The sequence below is a fragment of the Perissodus microlepis genome, chromosome 4 (assembly GCF_051167445.1).
Source record: "Perissodus microlepis isolate ML-2025 ecotype Zambia chromosome 4, ASM5116744v1, whole genome shotgun sequence".
Taxonomy (NCBI): Eukaryota; Metazoa; Chordata; class Actinopteri; order Cichliformes; family Cichlidae; genus Perissodus; species Perissodus microlepis.
This window is the reverse complement of record NC_140464.1, coordinates 30,267,786-30,285,540: the sequence shown is the minus strand read 5'-3', so window position 1 is coordinate 30,285,540 and position 17,755 is coordinate 30,267,786. Positions and strand designations below refer to the sequence as shown.

At 41.4% G+C, this 17,755-nt stretch overlaps 1 protein-coding gene across 1 annotated transcript in view; it reads right to left on the bottom strand.

Moving 5' to 3' along the window:
- The window catches only part of LOC146389250 (carnitine O-palmitoyltransferase 1, liver isoform-like), a 59,665-nt gene that overhangs the window by 4,834 nt on the left and 37,076 nt on the right, over positions 1-17,755 (bottom strand). Inside the window, exons 14-18 of the mRNA XM_084926986.1 lie at positions 5,379-5,543; positions 4,329-4,457; positions 3,656-3,811; positions 1,626-1,739; positions 1,423-1,515 (exon numbers count right to left, since the gene is read on the bottom strand). Of these exons, the coding sequence (XP_084783112.1) occupies positions 1,423-1,515; positions 1,626-1,739; positions 3,656-3,811; positions 4,329-4,457; positions 5,379-5,543 (657 nt within the window). The remainder of the gene's footprint in view (positions 1-1,422; positions 1,516-1,625; positions 1,740-3,655; positions 3,812-4,328; positions 4,458-5,378; positions 5,544-17,755) is intronic.

The following is a 17,755-nucleotide window of genomic DNA, read 5'->3' as shown; positions in this document are numbered from 1 at the left end:
ACCTTACCAAATAGTACTCGAAGTGTTTGTTTACTGTGTAAATACATGGATGAGAGGTGCACAAGTGTCAAGCTGGCTTCAAGCATGACATTTCAACTATTTAAAGGATTGGAAGTCTGAAGGAGGCCATGTTTTTAAAAGTTGGATTCGGTTTTGGCACCATTTAGAGCAGCGGTCCCCAACCCCCGGGCCACGGACCGGTCCGTGAGTTGTTTGGTACCGGGCCGCTAGAGTTGAGGCTCGGGTGTGAAATTTATGGTTTTCATCATTAACTCAGTTTCCCTGGGTCTTTTCCTGTGTTGTAGTTTTTATTTTGAAAGAAATATTTATGCGTTACCATGGTGACCAGAAGAGCATCAAGGGGCAGACAGGAGGACGTTACTCTCACTGTTGTTGGCGCATTTCAGGAGGACGGTGCTAATAAAGTTACTCAATCACACAGTGAATTTGCATTTATTATTATATTTACAAAATACCAGTTTTGGTCTTGGTCATATAATTTTATTTTGTTGTATCTGCGACACCTTAAAGGCCAGGCCATGAAAATATTGTCTGACATTAAACCGGTCCGTGGTGCAAAAAAGGTTGGGCACCGCTGACTTTGTGAGAACCAACTTCTAACTTGTGCTGTAGGGACTTATCCAAAGGTCAATCTGAGCCAAGGAAAACTCCTAAAAACTAGTCAGCATAAAACCAACACTTTAGGATTGACAGAGCCAAGATAACCATCCTGGCTTTTTGGGTCTGTATTTGGTTTGCTGGGTTCACACAGTAAAACATCTTGTTTACAAATGTGTTACATGGGGTGGGGCTACAGCTCAGGAGGTAGAGCAGCTCATCTACCGACTGGAAGGTTGGTGGTTCGATCCAAGGGAGCAAATACTTCCAATTTAGTGAAGTACCTAACAGGCCAACACCCAGCTGTTCAAAAAATTCAAGTTAAGCATGTTTCAGTTCAGAGTATGTAGTATGTAGTAGTAGAAATGCACATCTCCATTGGGTTTGAGAAAGCTGACACTGCCATTGAGAAGTCAACAAAAATTTCTGCAACGGCTAACACCAAATGCTAATGCTATGCTACCATAAAAGCACTATAACACCAACAGGATACCATGGCAACCATCTTAACATTTCAGCTTGTCTCTTGTCATCAAAGCATGTTGTCAACATTTTAAATAAATGAGCAGACACCATGTCCATGTTTTAAAACGACTTAAACTTAAAGTTTAAACATGTTGGTTATCAAGAATTCTACTGGTATTGGACACTGGAATACCAGTACTACAATTCTGGGCTTTGCGATCTTCTCTTTCCAAGACTGTGCCAAGTTTAAAAGGCTTGAGAATATTGTCTGGTGTAAATGTGATTTCCTACAACAGTGTGTGATGTCTCTGAACTCCAAGACACGGAGACGTTACTTACAGTCTGACTGCAGGAGTATTTGGAAGACACGTGGAAGTTGACCATATCTTCACCCACGATGATGTATGAAACTCCATAACCATCGTCAGCGACCTGACATGACAGTGAAGACACGAGGTTTTGTGTTAACGCCTCACATCCCACCCACCACAAATACATTATCTAGTCTCCTTGTCTTAAAAGATGTAAATGTGCCCACTCACAGGTCCAAAGCCCCCACCAAGCGAGATGAAATCTGGGTGGTTCTTCAGGTCGAACAGATTCATCTGCTGAACTGGAGTCTGACTGGTGGAGAGACGCCAAGGCTCAGACAGAACCTTTAATGAGGGATTGAGTGAGAAAAACATGGGGTGAACATGCAGAAGCAGATGTGACCAGCTAGAAGACACCAAATTACACAAAACCTAATTATGATGTTTTGAGTGTCGCTGTGGTTAGCACTGTCGCTGCAGAGCACGAAGGTCCTGAGTTCAGTTCCACCATCAGGCCGGGGCCTTTCTGTGTGAGTGCTGAAGATATGCGTAGCCTATTTGAGAGTTTAGAAATGTGTTGGAAGGTAGAATTATTGTAGAGACACTGACACTGCCCTCGATGTAATAAAGGCCTGAGTGTGTCAGGAATTTAGGAGTAGATTTCGAGGAGGCCCTCCCCCAGTTTGAACTGAAAGTGAGACAAAGAGAAGTTAATGTTGAGTGGAAATTCCCCAGGGGATACCTGGGTGGGAGTCTCGGTGTTTGCAGTTTGTTAACTCTGTTTTGTATGTGCTTTAAAGGAATTTGGTGTAGCTTGGGTGAGGAGATTACTTTTATGACCCCCAGGAAGTCACAGACACACACACATCCACACGCACACTCACTCACGTGTGCACACACATACACACAGGTACGCGCATACATTCACTCACGTGCACTCACATAGACATACGGGTACGCGCACACACAGGCACTCACGTGCTCGTGCACACAGACACAGTGTTACGACCCGGCTCAAAAGCCGCAACATAAAAAAGGAGATGAATACCAGAGTGTTAGTGAGAAGAGGCTTGATCTTAAAATGGCATAGCAGGTTGGCTCAAATGGCTGGTACCACCAAGGCAGAGACTAGTGAGCTCTCTGGGAAGCTTGCCTCAGGTATGCTTTTATCCACACCTGATGTGTGGACAGGTGTGGACAATTAGCACCAGCTGAACACACTGAGCAGATTAGAGGCTGCAGAGGGACGTAACAACAGACACAGAGTTTGCAGCACACCGTGGGGGTTTTATGATAGGGTCGCTCCTACAAAACTGTGTTTCACAGACAAAGGAGTGAAGATTTTGCAGAGGGACGGCCTGGCAAGTCTTCCCTTCTAGAAGAATGCATGCTTAAATGAAGATGAATAAAGATGAATAAAGTTTTTGTGAAAATGACTACTGAGTCCGGTGCCGTCTCTGGATGCCCGAGGAATAAAAGAACCGGGGTGAAGGGTTGTCTGTCGCTATGTGTTAGCCCTGCAAAATGTCCAGGGTGCACCCTGCCCCTCACCCTGTGGTAGCTGGAATAGGCTGCAGCCTGGATGGAAGGACAGCTTTGCATTCTTGACTGATTATATACATCGACTCTTAATTGGATCAATATGGATTGCACAAAGGGAGCCAATAGTCATGTATTCATAATGTGTTAGATATGCATCTTTAAAGCAGCTGATCAATGACACGGTCCATTTTGTTGTTGCGCTCTTAATTGTTTTATGGTTTGTATGAATAAAACTGAGACAGTGTTAAATTTCTACATTTATGATATGAGCTCTCCAATCCATCAATAAGACTGTAGGGCCACCGGAAATCCTTTTTCTCTTTACTCACAAAGCATGTTGTGTGCAGTATAACTGGAAACTAGAGCCTGAGGACATAATGTCATCAGGATACTGTTCTGATCTGAAAGCTACGTCCACACTTGGGCATATATGGGAGCGTTCACTTGCTTTCACTTTCTTCTGTCCACCTGACATCAGAGTCTTTGGTGTTTGTGTCTTGTTGCACGTTTGTTTTGTCCAACAAGAATGCTGCTAAAGAAGTGCACGTCCATTTAAATCAATGCAATCTGTTTACATATGAAGACAGTCACGACTTTTGAAAGAGCTGAAACTCATTCGCGTTGGTCCCGTTTAATCTGTTTGGACTTTTAAACCAAACAGTCTATGAATATCAGTACATCTAAATGTAGCCATCCTCTGGAAACGAGCCCAGGCTTACTTCTTTGAGGAAAGGCGACTCCACTCCCAAGTATTTGGAGACTACGTAAAGGCAGAAGAGATGTCTGTCGATTCCTGCCCCAGTCATAGCCATCCGATAAAGGTTCTGGTGCCTCTCAGAAGCCAGTTGGAAAAGGCGTCTGCATTCCTCCTCTGTCTGTCAAAGCAAACAAACTTCTGTCACGACCAGTCCTGTCCGTACTTAGTAGCACTTATGAACTTACTGCTGCTGTGCTATGTGGGTGAATGTGTACACATGTTGCTCCTGCTGGACGATTTAACACATAATTACCAACAGTTTGATCCACACGGCTTACCAGTTGGATTTCTGTAGACCCACTCCAAGTGTTAAAAGGTGTGTGTGTGTGTAATTGCTGGTGAATACAGTGTAGTGCCCTGCAGTGTGTGTTCTACATACACTGCAGGACACATTAACTTTCATGTTCACTGCTGCATGCAGAGAGGCGCTATGAACGGTATCCTTTCTGCCATTACCCAACTTGTTGACCTTAGGCCTACGGCTGAGGAACTTGAGCAATATTCCAATGTCGTTCTCACTGGTTCACTCAGCTAAGTTTGGACAGGCACCTTGACCACTGGCACTCTGCATTCATTTTTTCTTTTTCAACTTTAAGCTTAAAAAATGAATAACAAGTATTTTAGTACTTCAGTACCTCTCCACTCTCCAGAGCTTTGATGAAAGCACAGCTCTCGTTGGAGCAGGAGCGCACAGTCTCTGTCCGGCCCTCCCTGAACAGACGGGTCATCGATGCCTCGTAAGTCAGACAAAAGCCACCGCGATCCTGGAAGCGGGAAAGTGAAAGCAGGTGGGGAGAAGTGGTTTGAAGCACTAAAAGCAAAACTGGACACGCTAGCTGATATGTGTGTGCGCTACAGATCTGTTCTGAATGGAGGATTTTTCCACTTTGATAATACAAAAAGAATATTGTGTTTCAATTGAAGAGGGAAAAAAGGGGGCAAAGGTTCCTTTGAAGGCTGGGAGATAACTACTCCAGGGATCAGGAAAGTCAATTTTGATAAAAGCCTACTATTATAAAGAAAATGGTTATTAAGGAGTTACACAGGACTTAAGGAATGAATAAAATCTCCACCTGATAAGCAGATTCACTAACACCATCAACACAAATATCCATCCTTAATGACATAGGTCGCCTCATGGGAACACAGGAAGATTGAAAAGTTGCAAAGACTGAATACAGGCCTGCAGTTGTGTTTTCTTGGCTTGTAAAGCCAGAGATGAACAAAATAATTCATATACAGGGTGTATCGAAAAGAATAATCTGATTTCAGAAGGCAAGATATTTTAAAATATGTTTTGTAGGGAGCTGTCTGCTCAGTATGTTATTTGTACAAGCTGTGATGTTGTTGCGTTCTTTGACTATTGTACATAATAATTGTAAATTAAATAATGGTATATTACTGATAAACAACTGTCTATTTGTGGAGTTTCTAAATCCAAACAGTGAGCAGGATGCCCACCGTCCTTATTTATTTTTGGTTGATGTTTTTGTTTAATGTTGTACTCCAGTACTGCTATCGGGACTGAATGAATACATCAGTTGTCCTGCAATAATATTTAAAGGAACAAAATGTCTGTGTGTGCTCGCCACTTCTTTATTTAACTTGACTCTAATCCAGTATGACTGTTAAGATTCAGCTGCAGACTCTGTTTGGAAACTGAGAAGTCTTTCACTGTGTGGTACCCTGTAGTATGCCAGTTGTAAGCTGATCTGGATGAAGGCGTCTGGGCTGATCCGGCATTTCTTGATTTGTCCTTTGCCAAACTCTCTGAATGGAAATACGTGACAGTCAACATCATCTGCCAGCGCCTGTGCAACAGCTAGAGAACTGCTGACCTGAGCCTGAACCTGAAACACAGAGAATCACACTGCAAAATTAGCATTGCGTGACAAGATTTTGAGTGAAAGTCCAAAAGCCCCAGATGTTGTCATGCAAATCAGTTTACAGCTGCCATACAAGGCAACACCCTTTAAAAGAACGCACACATTTGAGCAAAAACCCAGTACAGTCTGGTTTCTTACCAATTCTGTATAGAAAATATTTTCTCTAGATTACAGTGGTGAAAAGACAACAGCAGATAAAGGTGGAAGCAGTTTTGTGTTTTGTCCATTTCTAGTGAAAGCTAAAGACTGAAGGAGTGAGCAGAGGTCAAACAGAGCCTGTATCCATAACTGTACAAAATGAACAATTCCAAAATTGTTAAGATATTATGCGATATGTCTGAAAGTTCTCAGTCATCCCGGTCATCGTAGACTTCTGTTTGAAAGAGGCACTTATTCTCTTTCCTCCACTTCTGCCAATGTGCACAAACCTGGACTTCCTTTTATGAGGCCACATATAACAAATCTGTTATTCCAAAACGTGGGCCTGTTGAAATCAGTGCTGATTTTTTTTCAGTGGTTTACCAAAAATTTATACAATACAGTCACAGAAAGAAAAATAACAGTACTTTGTCAGTTTCACCCTTGTTTAAGATTAGTATGACAGATTGAGATGTACAGTGATATCTGCAGAGTCTTTGACATCAGTTGGTCCAATGCTAACTTCCATCTTTGTACATTTTCTTCTGTGGATGAATTACAAGACAAAGCAACGCCTACTTGACTCCACAGTGTGCCGAGGTCACTCCACTGTAGCTACAGTCCTATTCCTGTCCTCACCGGATGAATTTATATTCCTATTCAGGTGGAACGTGGCACACCGGCGTCCCTAGACTCATACATTCAAGCTCATCTAGTTTTAATCCAGCATCTCACTTGTTCCACACCTCACATGGCCTTCAGATCAGCTGAAGAACAGTGCTCGGGGTTTCCATCAGCTGATGCATCAAAGCCTTTTATCACCAAGCACAATGAAAGGCATCGTGTTTAGAACTTTTTATTACTTTGTTCTGTGTGCATGTTACAAACTTATTGTGTTGACTGGAAGTCCAGTTTTGTAATTTTGTAATACTGAGAAAAATACAGATACTTTTCTAATAAAGTGTTTTTAAATATTTTTAAATATTCTTGCTACTTTTTAAAGTGATTGTAGGCAGTATTAGTTAAAGTAGAGCAGTGTACAAAATATTTATGGTCGACTTAAGTAGCTTACGGTGCAACAAATATTTGCAAGTGTAATACAGAAGTAATAATTGTAATCTCACGAAATTAAAATCATTCGAAGGCATTGTGTAGCAACAGATTTGAGAAACTGGGATTAAGAAATCAAGTTGCTGTTTCAGGTGAAAATCTTACTGCCCTGAACACAATGAATTAATTAGATAACAGATTTATGTTAGAGAATCAACCTGATTTTTTAAAATTCAGTCTTAAATGAATGAAATACTTTGAGTTTAATGGTAAAAAGTGAGAGAGGAGAAAACAAATGTTAGTTGACTGCATTCTAATTATATTGGACCAATGTGCTCATTAAAAATACTTCTCTAAATATACAGCTTTATTTTTAGATTAGATACCAGTCAGAATGTAGAGTCTGATTTCAGACTATGGGTCTCGGGTAGGGCTGGGTGATATATCGAGTTTTTTTTAAAAATATCAATATATTTTTATACGAGATATAAGATGTGACAATATCGTTTTTATTGATATAGTATGTGTTACGTTATAATTATACTTGTGGAGCCGCAGGTTTGCCTCTCTTTCGTCCACTTTTGTCTCTATGCAACGTTACTGGGCCTCGCCTCTCCTTCACTGAACACAACTCCCCTCCTCCCCCATCGCTACACCTGCAGGCAACGACAAGATGGACACGGCAAATCTCCGTTAACGAGTTACCGCGGATTGCCCCGTGCGTGGGGCTGGACGGCGTCGACGTGTTAGCGAGCTAACCGCGCTAACAACATGCAGCCCACAGGGGCTGCGCAGCCTAGCATCCTTTCATTTTCTCAAAAATCGACTTGTGTATCAGGGGCGATTCTAGGATCAGAGCTTTGGGGTGCTGAGCACCCAGAGAACTGCCCAGCCAGGCAAGATAAACGTTACTCGTCACGATGAGACTTCTTCCCCGTCTCTGTCAGTCTCTGCATCCTCAAATGTCTCCAGTTGTCCCGAGTTCCCTCTGACTGTCTCCTTGGTGCATTTAAACCCCTGTTCCTCCCTGTCCTCATCGTCTGTTGTCCTCGTCTCCATTATCAGTCATCATAATTTTACCCTCTCTGTGCAAGTCTGCAAATTTCTTTATTAAATCATAAGATTCTTAAATTCATCAAGTCTCTCTGTGCCTGGGTCCTCGTCACAAAACATGACATCACTGTTTTGTACATTTAATCCCACATTTGTGAAAGAAAAGAAAAACACTGTAACAGTCTGTAACAAAACCATCAAATCAGATAAAGGTTATTTAAATGCTGCAAACGAAGAATGGATTGGAATAAAAAAAATATCCTAACCTTAATTACTGCGGGAGAATAATGAATGATGCTCATAGTGAGTAAAAAGTAAACTGAGTGCATTTTTTTTTGACAGAGATTCACTTTTAATATGTATAATATAATACAATACAGATACATAAAATACACTCCAAAAATAGAGTCCCTGAAATGTACAAATGTACAAAATATTGATAAAAAAATATTAAAATGGAGGTAGCTTTGCCTATGGTGCAATGTATGAAAAGTATCTATACTTTTGTTGTTAAAATGTTACGTCTGAAGCACCCCAAAAATGGGCTAAAATCGCCCCTGTTGTGTATGAATCCTGGTTGTGCTTACTGACCGCGAACAGATTTATGTGGAGCACGGCGCTCAGCAATCTGTCAAAAAATGTTTTAGTTCGACTTTGATAAGCTACGGAGCTGCACCGCTTGATGGATTGTCGGAGCATTACGGCTACCGTAGTCCGGAGCCTCGCGTAGTGATACGTACTGTGCTTCAACGTAATATTACCGTATTGTGTGTGTATAAGGACCATAAATGGCACCTGTTAAGAAACATGGTTACGAAGCGGATTTCAAACTCCAGGCTGTCGGTCACGCAGTAGAACCTGGGAACAGAGCAGCTGCTTGTTATTATGCTCAGCGTCTGTTAGTTCACATTTTGACTGCACAATTGTGAGCTTTTTGTTATGCACAAAAACAACATTGTTTTCTTTTATTTATGGAGCATTATTATTTAATAAATGCTGATAATTTATTTCTGAGTAATTTTTTCTTGTACATCTACGCTGTATGTTAATAAAAGTGCCTGTGTGAGATTCAGGACACAGCTTTGACTAAGAACTCTCTTTTTGTTCTTACCTTATGGCTTAAAAAAAATTATCGAGATATATATCATATATCGCCATCCAGCTAAAAAATATCAAGATATGAATTTTGGGTCATATCGCCCAGTCCTAGTCTCGGGGTTGCGTTACAAAAATAAACTGCACAATGTTCCCACTCGGCTTTGCCTGGTGGTTTGAACTGCATGAAAGTTTTTACCTCTAAGGAACATGTCGGTTCATTAAGGCAGTGCGTGCAAAAGCGTAGTCTTTTCTGGAAACATGAGTGGGAAATCTCTGATCTGGTTGCACTGCAGCGGTGGATCGTTTAATAATAGACATCTAAGATTCCCGCCGAGCAGACTGATGTGTGGAATGTTCCATTTCCGCTCATCAGTGTTTGGAATTCAGAGACCTCTCAATTGTGAAGTTGGTCTCTTTTAATGACTAGAATACTTTTATGATTTTCTGAAATCCAGTCGACATCAATTCTTATTTATGAGTCCAAATTTAAATCACCGTCATCTATACCAGCGGTCTCCAACGTTTTTTGCGCCACGGACCGGTTTATGCCCGACAATATTTTCACGGACCGGCCTTTAAGGTGTCGCGGATAAATACAACAAAATAAAACTAGTACCGGTACCGAAAAAAAGAAGATTTATTCATAACACACGTGAAAAGACCCAGGAAAACCGAGTTAACGATAAAAATGATAACAAAATAACGCTGAAAACCGATAAAAACCCTGAAAACCAAACATTTCACACCTGAGCCTCAACTCTCGCGGCCCGGTACCAAACGACTCACGGACCGGTACCGGTCCGAGGCCCGGGGGTTGGGGACCGCTGGTCTATACTATATTATATGTAGAGTTAAGCACTCTAAACTCAGTTACAGTGTCCATATCATCATCATCATCGTATGTGCCATTTTTGATACTCTATTTATTATTGACTCAGATCTGTTTTTAAATGAACAGATTATATTTTTAATTTTTACCCATGCTCCATCTGCAACTTCATTACACAAGGTAGAAAGTTGATGTGCTACATCTTTAACATCTATTTTCAAAAATGAGCTGCCTAATTATAAATACAGTGGGGCAAAAAAAGTATTTGGCAGCCAACAATTGTACAAGTTGTCCAACTAAAAAAAGATGAGACAAGCCTGTAATTTTAAGCATAAGTTCACTTAAAATTGTGAGAGACAGACCCAAGATATCACAATGTAAGATTTTTAAAGAATTTGTGTATAATGGTGCAGAAAATAAGTATTTAACACCTTCAAACAAGGAAGAATTCTGCCCTCACAGATCTGTTATTTCTTCTTCAAGAAGCTCTTCTATCCTCCAGTCGTTACCTGTAATAATGGCATCTGTTTGAACTCGTTATCTGTATAAAAAGACACCTGCCCACTAGGGCTGCCACGATTAGTCGACTAGTCACGATTACGTCGACTATTAAAATCGTCGACGACTGATTTAATAGTCGACGCGTCGTTTGAGGCTTTGTAAGATCCCAAAAGACGCAGGAATAAGTAGTAGGATTTAAGAGTGTAATAACGGACTGAAACAGAAGATGGCAGCACTGCATGTACAAGGATGCCAGCTGCCGTTAAACCCCGAAGAAGAAGAAGAAGCTGTGTCCCAGAATTCATAGCGCAGCCCTGCTCAGTTTCCAACAATGGCGGCAGCTAGTTAGTTTTAATATTACTGTTATTATTCTTTCTGGGTCACAAAATAAACGTTTAACATATTTTCAGGCGGGAATGTAGCTGTGTAAACCTCAAATATCTGCTCAGTTTATCAAGACACCACATACTTTCAAAAGCGCTCCGACGTTTTCGGAGACGTCTGTTACCCACTAGCTCGATAGTTAGCCGGGGGCACGGCTCACTAGAGCCGTGAGAACACCGGATTCCCGGCAAATCGTTTTCAAACCCACCGCCGTCTTTCGCTACTCAGGTTAAACATGATATACAAGTCACTTAGATAACTTAAAAATGTTATTGTTTGGCTTTTTTTTTGTGTTTTATTTGTTCCTGAGTAAATCGGTTTGGCTGAGATTAAAGTTATAGTTTTTACACAGCTGAATAAATGTCAAGCAGACAGCTGATTATCAGAAGTGTGAGATGCTCGAGAATTTACTCCAGTGTCCCGTTATATTTTAGGTAGCAAGGAGTTTATTAAACTTCACCGAAACAATCTGCAAACTTCATTATTTTTAGTTAGCACATACCTTAAACACTTAAAGCTGTAAGCTAATGATAGTTATATAAGAGCAGATGCTGCTGGTGCAATAAGCTGTACGTTTTACGTCCAATGGATGATCTGATTAGTCGACTAATCGCAAAAATAATCGGTGACTAGTCGACTATCAAAATAATCGTTTGTGGCAGCCCTACTGCCCACACCTACAAACAGTCAGACTCCAACCTCCACCATGGCCAAGACCAGAGAGCTGTCTAAGGACACCAGGGACAAGATTGTACACCTGCACAAGCCTATCTCAAACAGGCAGTAGTTTGGTGAGAAGAGATCGACTGCTGGAGCAATTATTAGAAAATGGAATAAAAACAAGACCACTGACAATCTATTTAAAACAATATCAATACCCATTATCTATGACATACTCCTACATGTTTGTGTAATCCATGTAAACATCTGTCATGCCCTTATCTGCTCTTCTGCTCTACTTCCTGCAGCCCCTGAGAAGATTCGGCATGAACCCCAGAATACTTACAAACTTCTACCGATGCACCATTGAAAGTATTCTGACTGGCTGCATCATCACCTGCTACGGCAGCTGTAATGCTCTGGACCACAAAGCTCTGCAGAGGGTGGTGAGATCAGCACAGCGCATCACCAGGACTGAACTGATCTCTACAGACATCGCTGCATGAGGAAGACACAGATCCTCTCTGATCCCAGCCACCCCAGCCACAGACCTTTCACACTCCTGCCATTCGGCAGGCGGTTCAGGAGCATCCAGACCCACAGTACCAGACACAGGGACAGTTTTTACCCACAAGCCATCAGACTTTTGAACTGCAGACATTCCATACACACCACTACAATTACACACTGTCACTTCAACAAATGCTACTTAAATGCTTGTTGCACAACTTTGTACAACCTGCAAATACTCTTGCACAAACTTGTAAATACCAAGTTGTCTGAAATTTAAATACCAACTAAATTCTCTAATATTTAATACGTTGTTGTTGCTGTTGTTGTTGCTACCACTGCTAATTTCTGTTATTTTGTTCTCAATATAACTGCACACTCTCTATATGCTTATGTAAAGCTGAGGAGCACAAGCCAAAGAATTTCATCATGGATAAATGTGGCTACACTGTTTATCTGAACATGACAAGAAAACTTGAAACTTGAATCTGACTTTTTAATGGCACTGTACAGTATTTAAAAAGAAAACAAAATGACTCAACAGAATACAGCACTGTCCTCTTAAAAGTAAATACTGCCAGGAGAGAGAGTCACTCTGGCAGAAGTTTATGTTCCAAGTGCTTCTTGTTGATTTTAATGATGTTGAGGCCAGAAGTTGGAGGACCAAGTGAATGTTGGAAAAAATAAGCAGCAGCCTTTACGCTTCATCAGAAACCAAGTCTTTCCTCTTTTTACTGACTGTATGTGTTAAGACAAGGTCACTTTTATATAGAAGCAATTTGTAAAAAAAAAAAAACAAAGAAAAAACATGGCTAAGTACACAGGCCACTTAGAGCTTTTCAGAGTGCTTCACATTAAAAGGTTCATTAACAAACACACGACACACACTCATCTGTGGACGCACAGACATAAACGTTTCCGATATTTTGGTTTACAAGGTTACAAGACTCAGCTCACAGCTAGGGCTTTGCCATATCATACCGTTCACGGTAATACCGGTGTAATGTTGGGCAATGATGAGAAAATGAAACATCGCGATAGAATATGGGTAAAACACGCATGCGCAGTGCCTTTGTTGTCATACACACATGGCGGAAAAAGCGTTTTGGCGACGGAGAATGAGAAGGGCGAAAGTGGATCATTGAGTGAAACCAGAACTGGTTTGTAAAAATGCTGCAACTTCAGTGATGTGGAACTGGTTTGGCTTTCGTCCGTCAGATACACAACGAAGCACTATTTTTGGTAGCGCATGCTAGCGGGCCGTCGTTATTACCGTGTTGTTTGGAAAATACGGCACACTTAAAATCAATCCTTTGAGTTTTCTGAAAATCGACAGAGCCCCTTATAATCCCGTGAGCCTTATGTTTGAATTCTGGTTGTGCTTACTGACCTCGAAACGATTTTATGTACACGGCGCTCGAAAATCTGTCAAATGTTTTAGTAGAACTTTGCTAAGCTACGAAGCCGCACCGCTTGATGGATTGTCGGAGCATTACAGTGATATGTACTGTGCTTCAACATAATATTACCATATTGTGTGTGTGTGTGTATCACCTCTTTTTAAGTTTTGTGGATATTATACATGGTTATGCTGAGGATATGTCGGCCAGTTTCCACTGGAAATGCCTTAAACTGTCAGCAAGGAATTCACATTTGCACTGTTAAATTTTTATATAACTTTAATCCTCAAAAAAAAAAAAAAAAAAAAAAAAAACAGCTGCTTGTTTAAGTAAAAATACATTGATGGGTTTTTTTTGCACTAATAAAGTTGTGGAGTTGTAAAGAATTTTGTCTAGTATCAATTATGTCATCAGTTATATGGTTATCGCAAATTTTCAAATATATATCGTGATAAACATTTTTGGTCATATCGCCCTGCTCTACTCACAACTACGCAGATATGTCTGTACATGGAAAGAGTACGCTTGAGTGGGTAATCAACCTCACATCCACACAGGCAAGATCACAGAAAATCTATTTCCAATGTGCAATTCAAACATGGAAAACAAACAGCTGGTGTATACTCTAATTGACAGTTAAGACTGAATACTCATTTGTATTACTTGTAATACTTATTTCTCTAAGAATCAATAACCAGGATATAACCAGGACAAGCAGGATGCACACACGCACACACACACACGGGATTTCATTTTATCACTGAATACATTTCAGGATTGATGAGACAGGCTACCAGTTTGGATGACAGCCTCACCACAGTGCTGTTGTTTGAGCTCCAGTTCTGCTCATTTCTAGTGGAAACAGTCCAACAAACCAACATTAGCTGAAACTAAAAACAAAAATTAAATAAATAAAATAAAAATGTGAGCGTAAGTACAGAGTCCTGTTGCCTGCACCAACAACAATTTAATGACACAGTTGTGGACTATTTAAACTGTCTGAATGAAATACATTCAAAGCACAGTGGCTTGGACCTTCCAAGCCACAGTGAGATGCAGAGTTAGCCAAGACCCAAAGCACAAACATATGTACACACTCATGCAAAAAGAGAGATTTGACACGACTGAGGTTGAATGATTTGGAGAAGAGAGAGAGAAGGAAAAAAAGGAGACGAAAGGAGATTAAAAACACTCCTACACTCCTTACAGATGCCCGCCCACTGAGTCAGTGATAACACAAACCGAATCAGATCGAAACTGAAAGAGCAGGGAATATTCCAGAAAATAACAACATGAAAACACTGAATTCTGTCATCATTTGTTGGATCGAGAAAACTTGGGATTTTCATTGTTTCATGGAAAGATTGCGTTATCAAGAAAGCATGCTCCCTGTCCTCTGTACTTTCACCCTGTACATGAAATGCCCCACCAGAGACAAAACTTTGGACTTATGGTATACCCTGTAATTAAGTAATCTGCTGTGTTCAGTTGAGTTCTCACCCTACTGACTTGGATATTGTAGTAATGTTTATCTTATTTTAGAGTTTAGGAAAGTGTAAGAAGGATATAGAATTAGTGTAAAGACACTGACACTGCCCTGGATGTAAATAAAGGCCTGAGTGTGTCATAAGCTTAGGAGTAGATTTCTAGGAGACCCTCCCCCAGTTGAACTGTGAAAGTGAGACAAAGAGAGGTTAATGTTGAGTGGAAATTCCTCAGGGCATGCCTGGGTGGGAGTCTCAAAGTTTGTAACTAAATAACTTTGGTTTGGAAGGGAGATGGACTTTTATGACCCTCAGGAAGGCGCGTACATAGAGATATACGCACATAGTGCTTTAACTGTGTGGCGGAGGTGTGGTCCCGGGCGCGGCTGCAGGGGAGGAGTGGTGCAGTGAGCTCAACGGGGCGGTGCTGGAGATGCCGGTGAGAACAGCTGATGGCGATTTGGACTGATGGTTTTTTCCTTCCCTTTTTATAGTGAGAGGAGAGGAGGGAGAGGGAAATCAGCTGGGACCGACAGCTGTCAGACTGTGTTCAGTCATAACCCAGGGAAAACTATAAATAAATGTGGAATCTGGTGATAAAGACCTGCGTGTGTGTGTACCTGTGTGTAGTGCATTTCACAAACTGTTACGCACACACATCCACACGCACACTCACTCACGTGCACTCACATACACACAGGTACGCGCACACACAGGCACTCACGTGCTCGTGCACACAGACACAGAGTTTGCAGCACACCGTGGGGGTTTTATGATGGGGTTGCTCCTACAAAACTGTGTTTCACAGACAAAGGAGTGAAGATTTTGCAGAGGGACACCGGCCTGGCAAGTCTTCCCTTCTAGAAGATGCATTGTTAGAGTGAATTGTTAAATGTTTGTCATTTTTATGTTTACCATTTGTACATTGTTTTAAGGAATTCTTTCTGTCCTCCCCTCCCCAGATTCTTAAGATTCTGGGAGGGGGGTGGTAGTGTTTTTCAATCACAGGAACATCCTTGTGAAGGTCTGTTTGATGTTGGTAAACTTCCTCCCCTTTGTATGGCTTCACTGTGTTATCTAGGGTGAACCATCTAGGGTGTGGGGGAGACTACCCCCTTTATGACCAAGGATGTTCCTCCTGCTTTTATGTTACATGACCCTTTGATCAGCAACACACACACACACATATTCTTACAGAAGTTCACACATATACATACAATGCTTTGTCTTAGAACCAAGGGGGCGTGGCTTTGTTCTGACCTGTTTTGTGTGAACTGTCTCTCAATAAAAGGCAGCAGGAGGAGGTCAGATCTGGAGGTCATTTTCGTGGTGGACACAGACGAGGCCTCCCTTGCGCAAATAATCGATCGATCGACTGTCTTGTTTTCTTCATGATGAATAAGTCTCTAGAATTAGCGGGGCTTGTGGAAACACAGACCCAACATGCATGCTTAAATGAAGATGAATAAAGATGAATAAAGTTTTTGTGAAAATGACTACTGAGTCCGGTGCATCTCTGGAGGCCCGAGGAATAAAAAAAAGAACCGGGGTAAAACTGATTTCCCAACATTTTATGAGCAGATGTTTTATAGCGAATGAGAGTCTTGGGAAGTGTTGAATTTCTACCTACTCCCAAAGCTTTCACTAAAACTGACACTGCAGACTGCACCAAGTTATGAATTATTATTATGGGTTCACGCCCTTGGCCCACGGAGGAGGAAACACCTGTGCCTCATCAGTGTGGATGGCGTTTAAGCCAGGAAGCAACAGCTGTTCTTCGCTCTCGTTGTGAGAATCGCGTCAGTGAAAGTTGAGCGTCTAGCAAGTGTTTTTCCATGTAGTTGTGTGTTTGGAATCTAACGAGCGTTTCTTGGTGTGCAGACCCTCTGGACTGTTTTCCTGGTGTTCCCTGAGTGACGAGTGTTCGAGTGGATTCGTGTTTGGATTGTTTGTAGAGAGAAGAGAGTGTTCACCTGGATTTCCCCCGGAGCCCTGCCCCTCTCACCTTTTGTAGATAGCACTGCCCCGCACCTTTTGTATATACACTCATTGGACATTGTTCATTAATAAATTCTCTTGTGTGCATCAATCCCCGGAGTGCAGCGCGTGAGTCCACCTTGTACACCGTGACAGAAACAAAACAGATAAGTCAAACTTTACTCAACTCATTCTTCTTGCATTGATTCATTAATGCTGTATTCTATCACAGCTGCTCTATTCCCATGTTGTTGCAGTATATTAATGACTAACCTCGTATTGTGGAAGGATTATCTCAGTTGTTCTCCTGACTGAAGTTTGGTCCGTTTACAGCATCCTGCTATGCGATTGCATTTGTCTCTAACCATCAGGAACCCTCATGTTAACTTTTATCGAGTGCAAAAGTGTTAGCGTTCATCCTCCAGCTTCACTGTGTTTATGTTATGCTAACATAGCTGTGTCGCTAGCGATCGCGTAGCACATGATTATATACCAGCTAGCCCAACTTCAGTAACCCTACAAACGTCACTGCTGTTTAGTTTTCTGTCTTCGTTTATGTTGGAAGTGATAGCAGAGCTGTACGTTTGAATTTTCGCAGAAATATCTCAGTCAGAACATGCTATATCATGTTTAGGTGGAAACTAGCTAACTTCTAACTCCGTTAAATGTAATAAATCCTGTTTTCATGGATGCCTGGATGTTAAACTTCATAGTTACACCTGGTAAAGCAGCAACGCTGATCATTTTATCAAAGATGAAAGAATTTAGACAGTTTTTAACTCTCAGTGATGCCGCAGTGTTTGTTGCACTTTGAGACCTGAAGAAGACGGAGTTTAGGACCCAGATTACTCCGTGAGGCTCCTGACTACGGTACCCATAATGCTCCGACAATCCATCAAGCGGTGTGGCTTCGTAGCTTACCAAAGTCGTACTGAAACACTTTTTGGACAGATTTTTGAGCACCATGTACCACATGAAATCAGTTCGAGGTCAGTAAGCACAACCAGAATTCATACACAAGGCGCACTGGATTATATGGTGCACTGTCAATTTTTAAGAAAATTAAAGGATTTTTAGTACGCTTTATAGTGC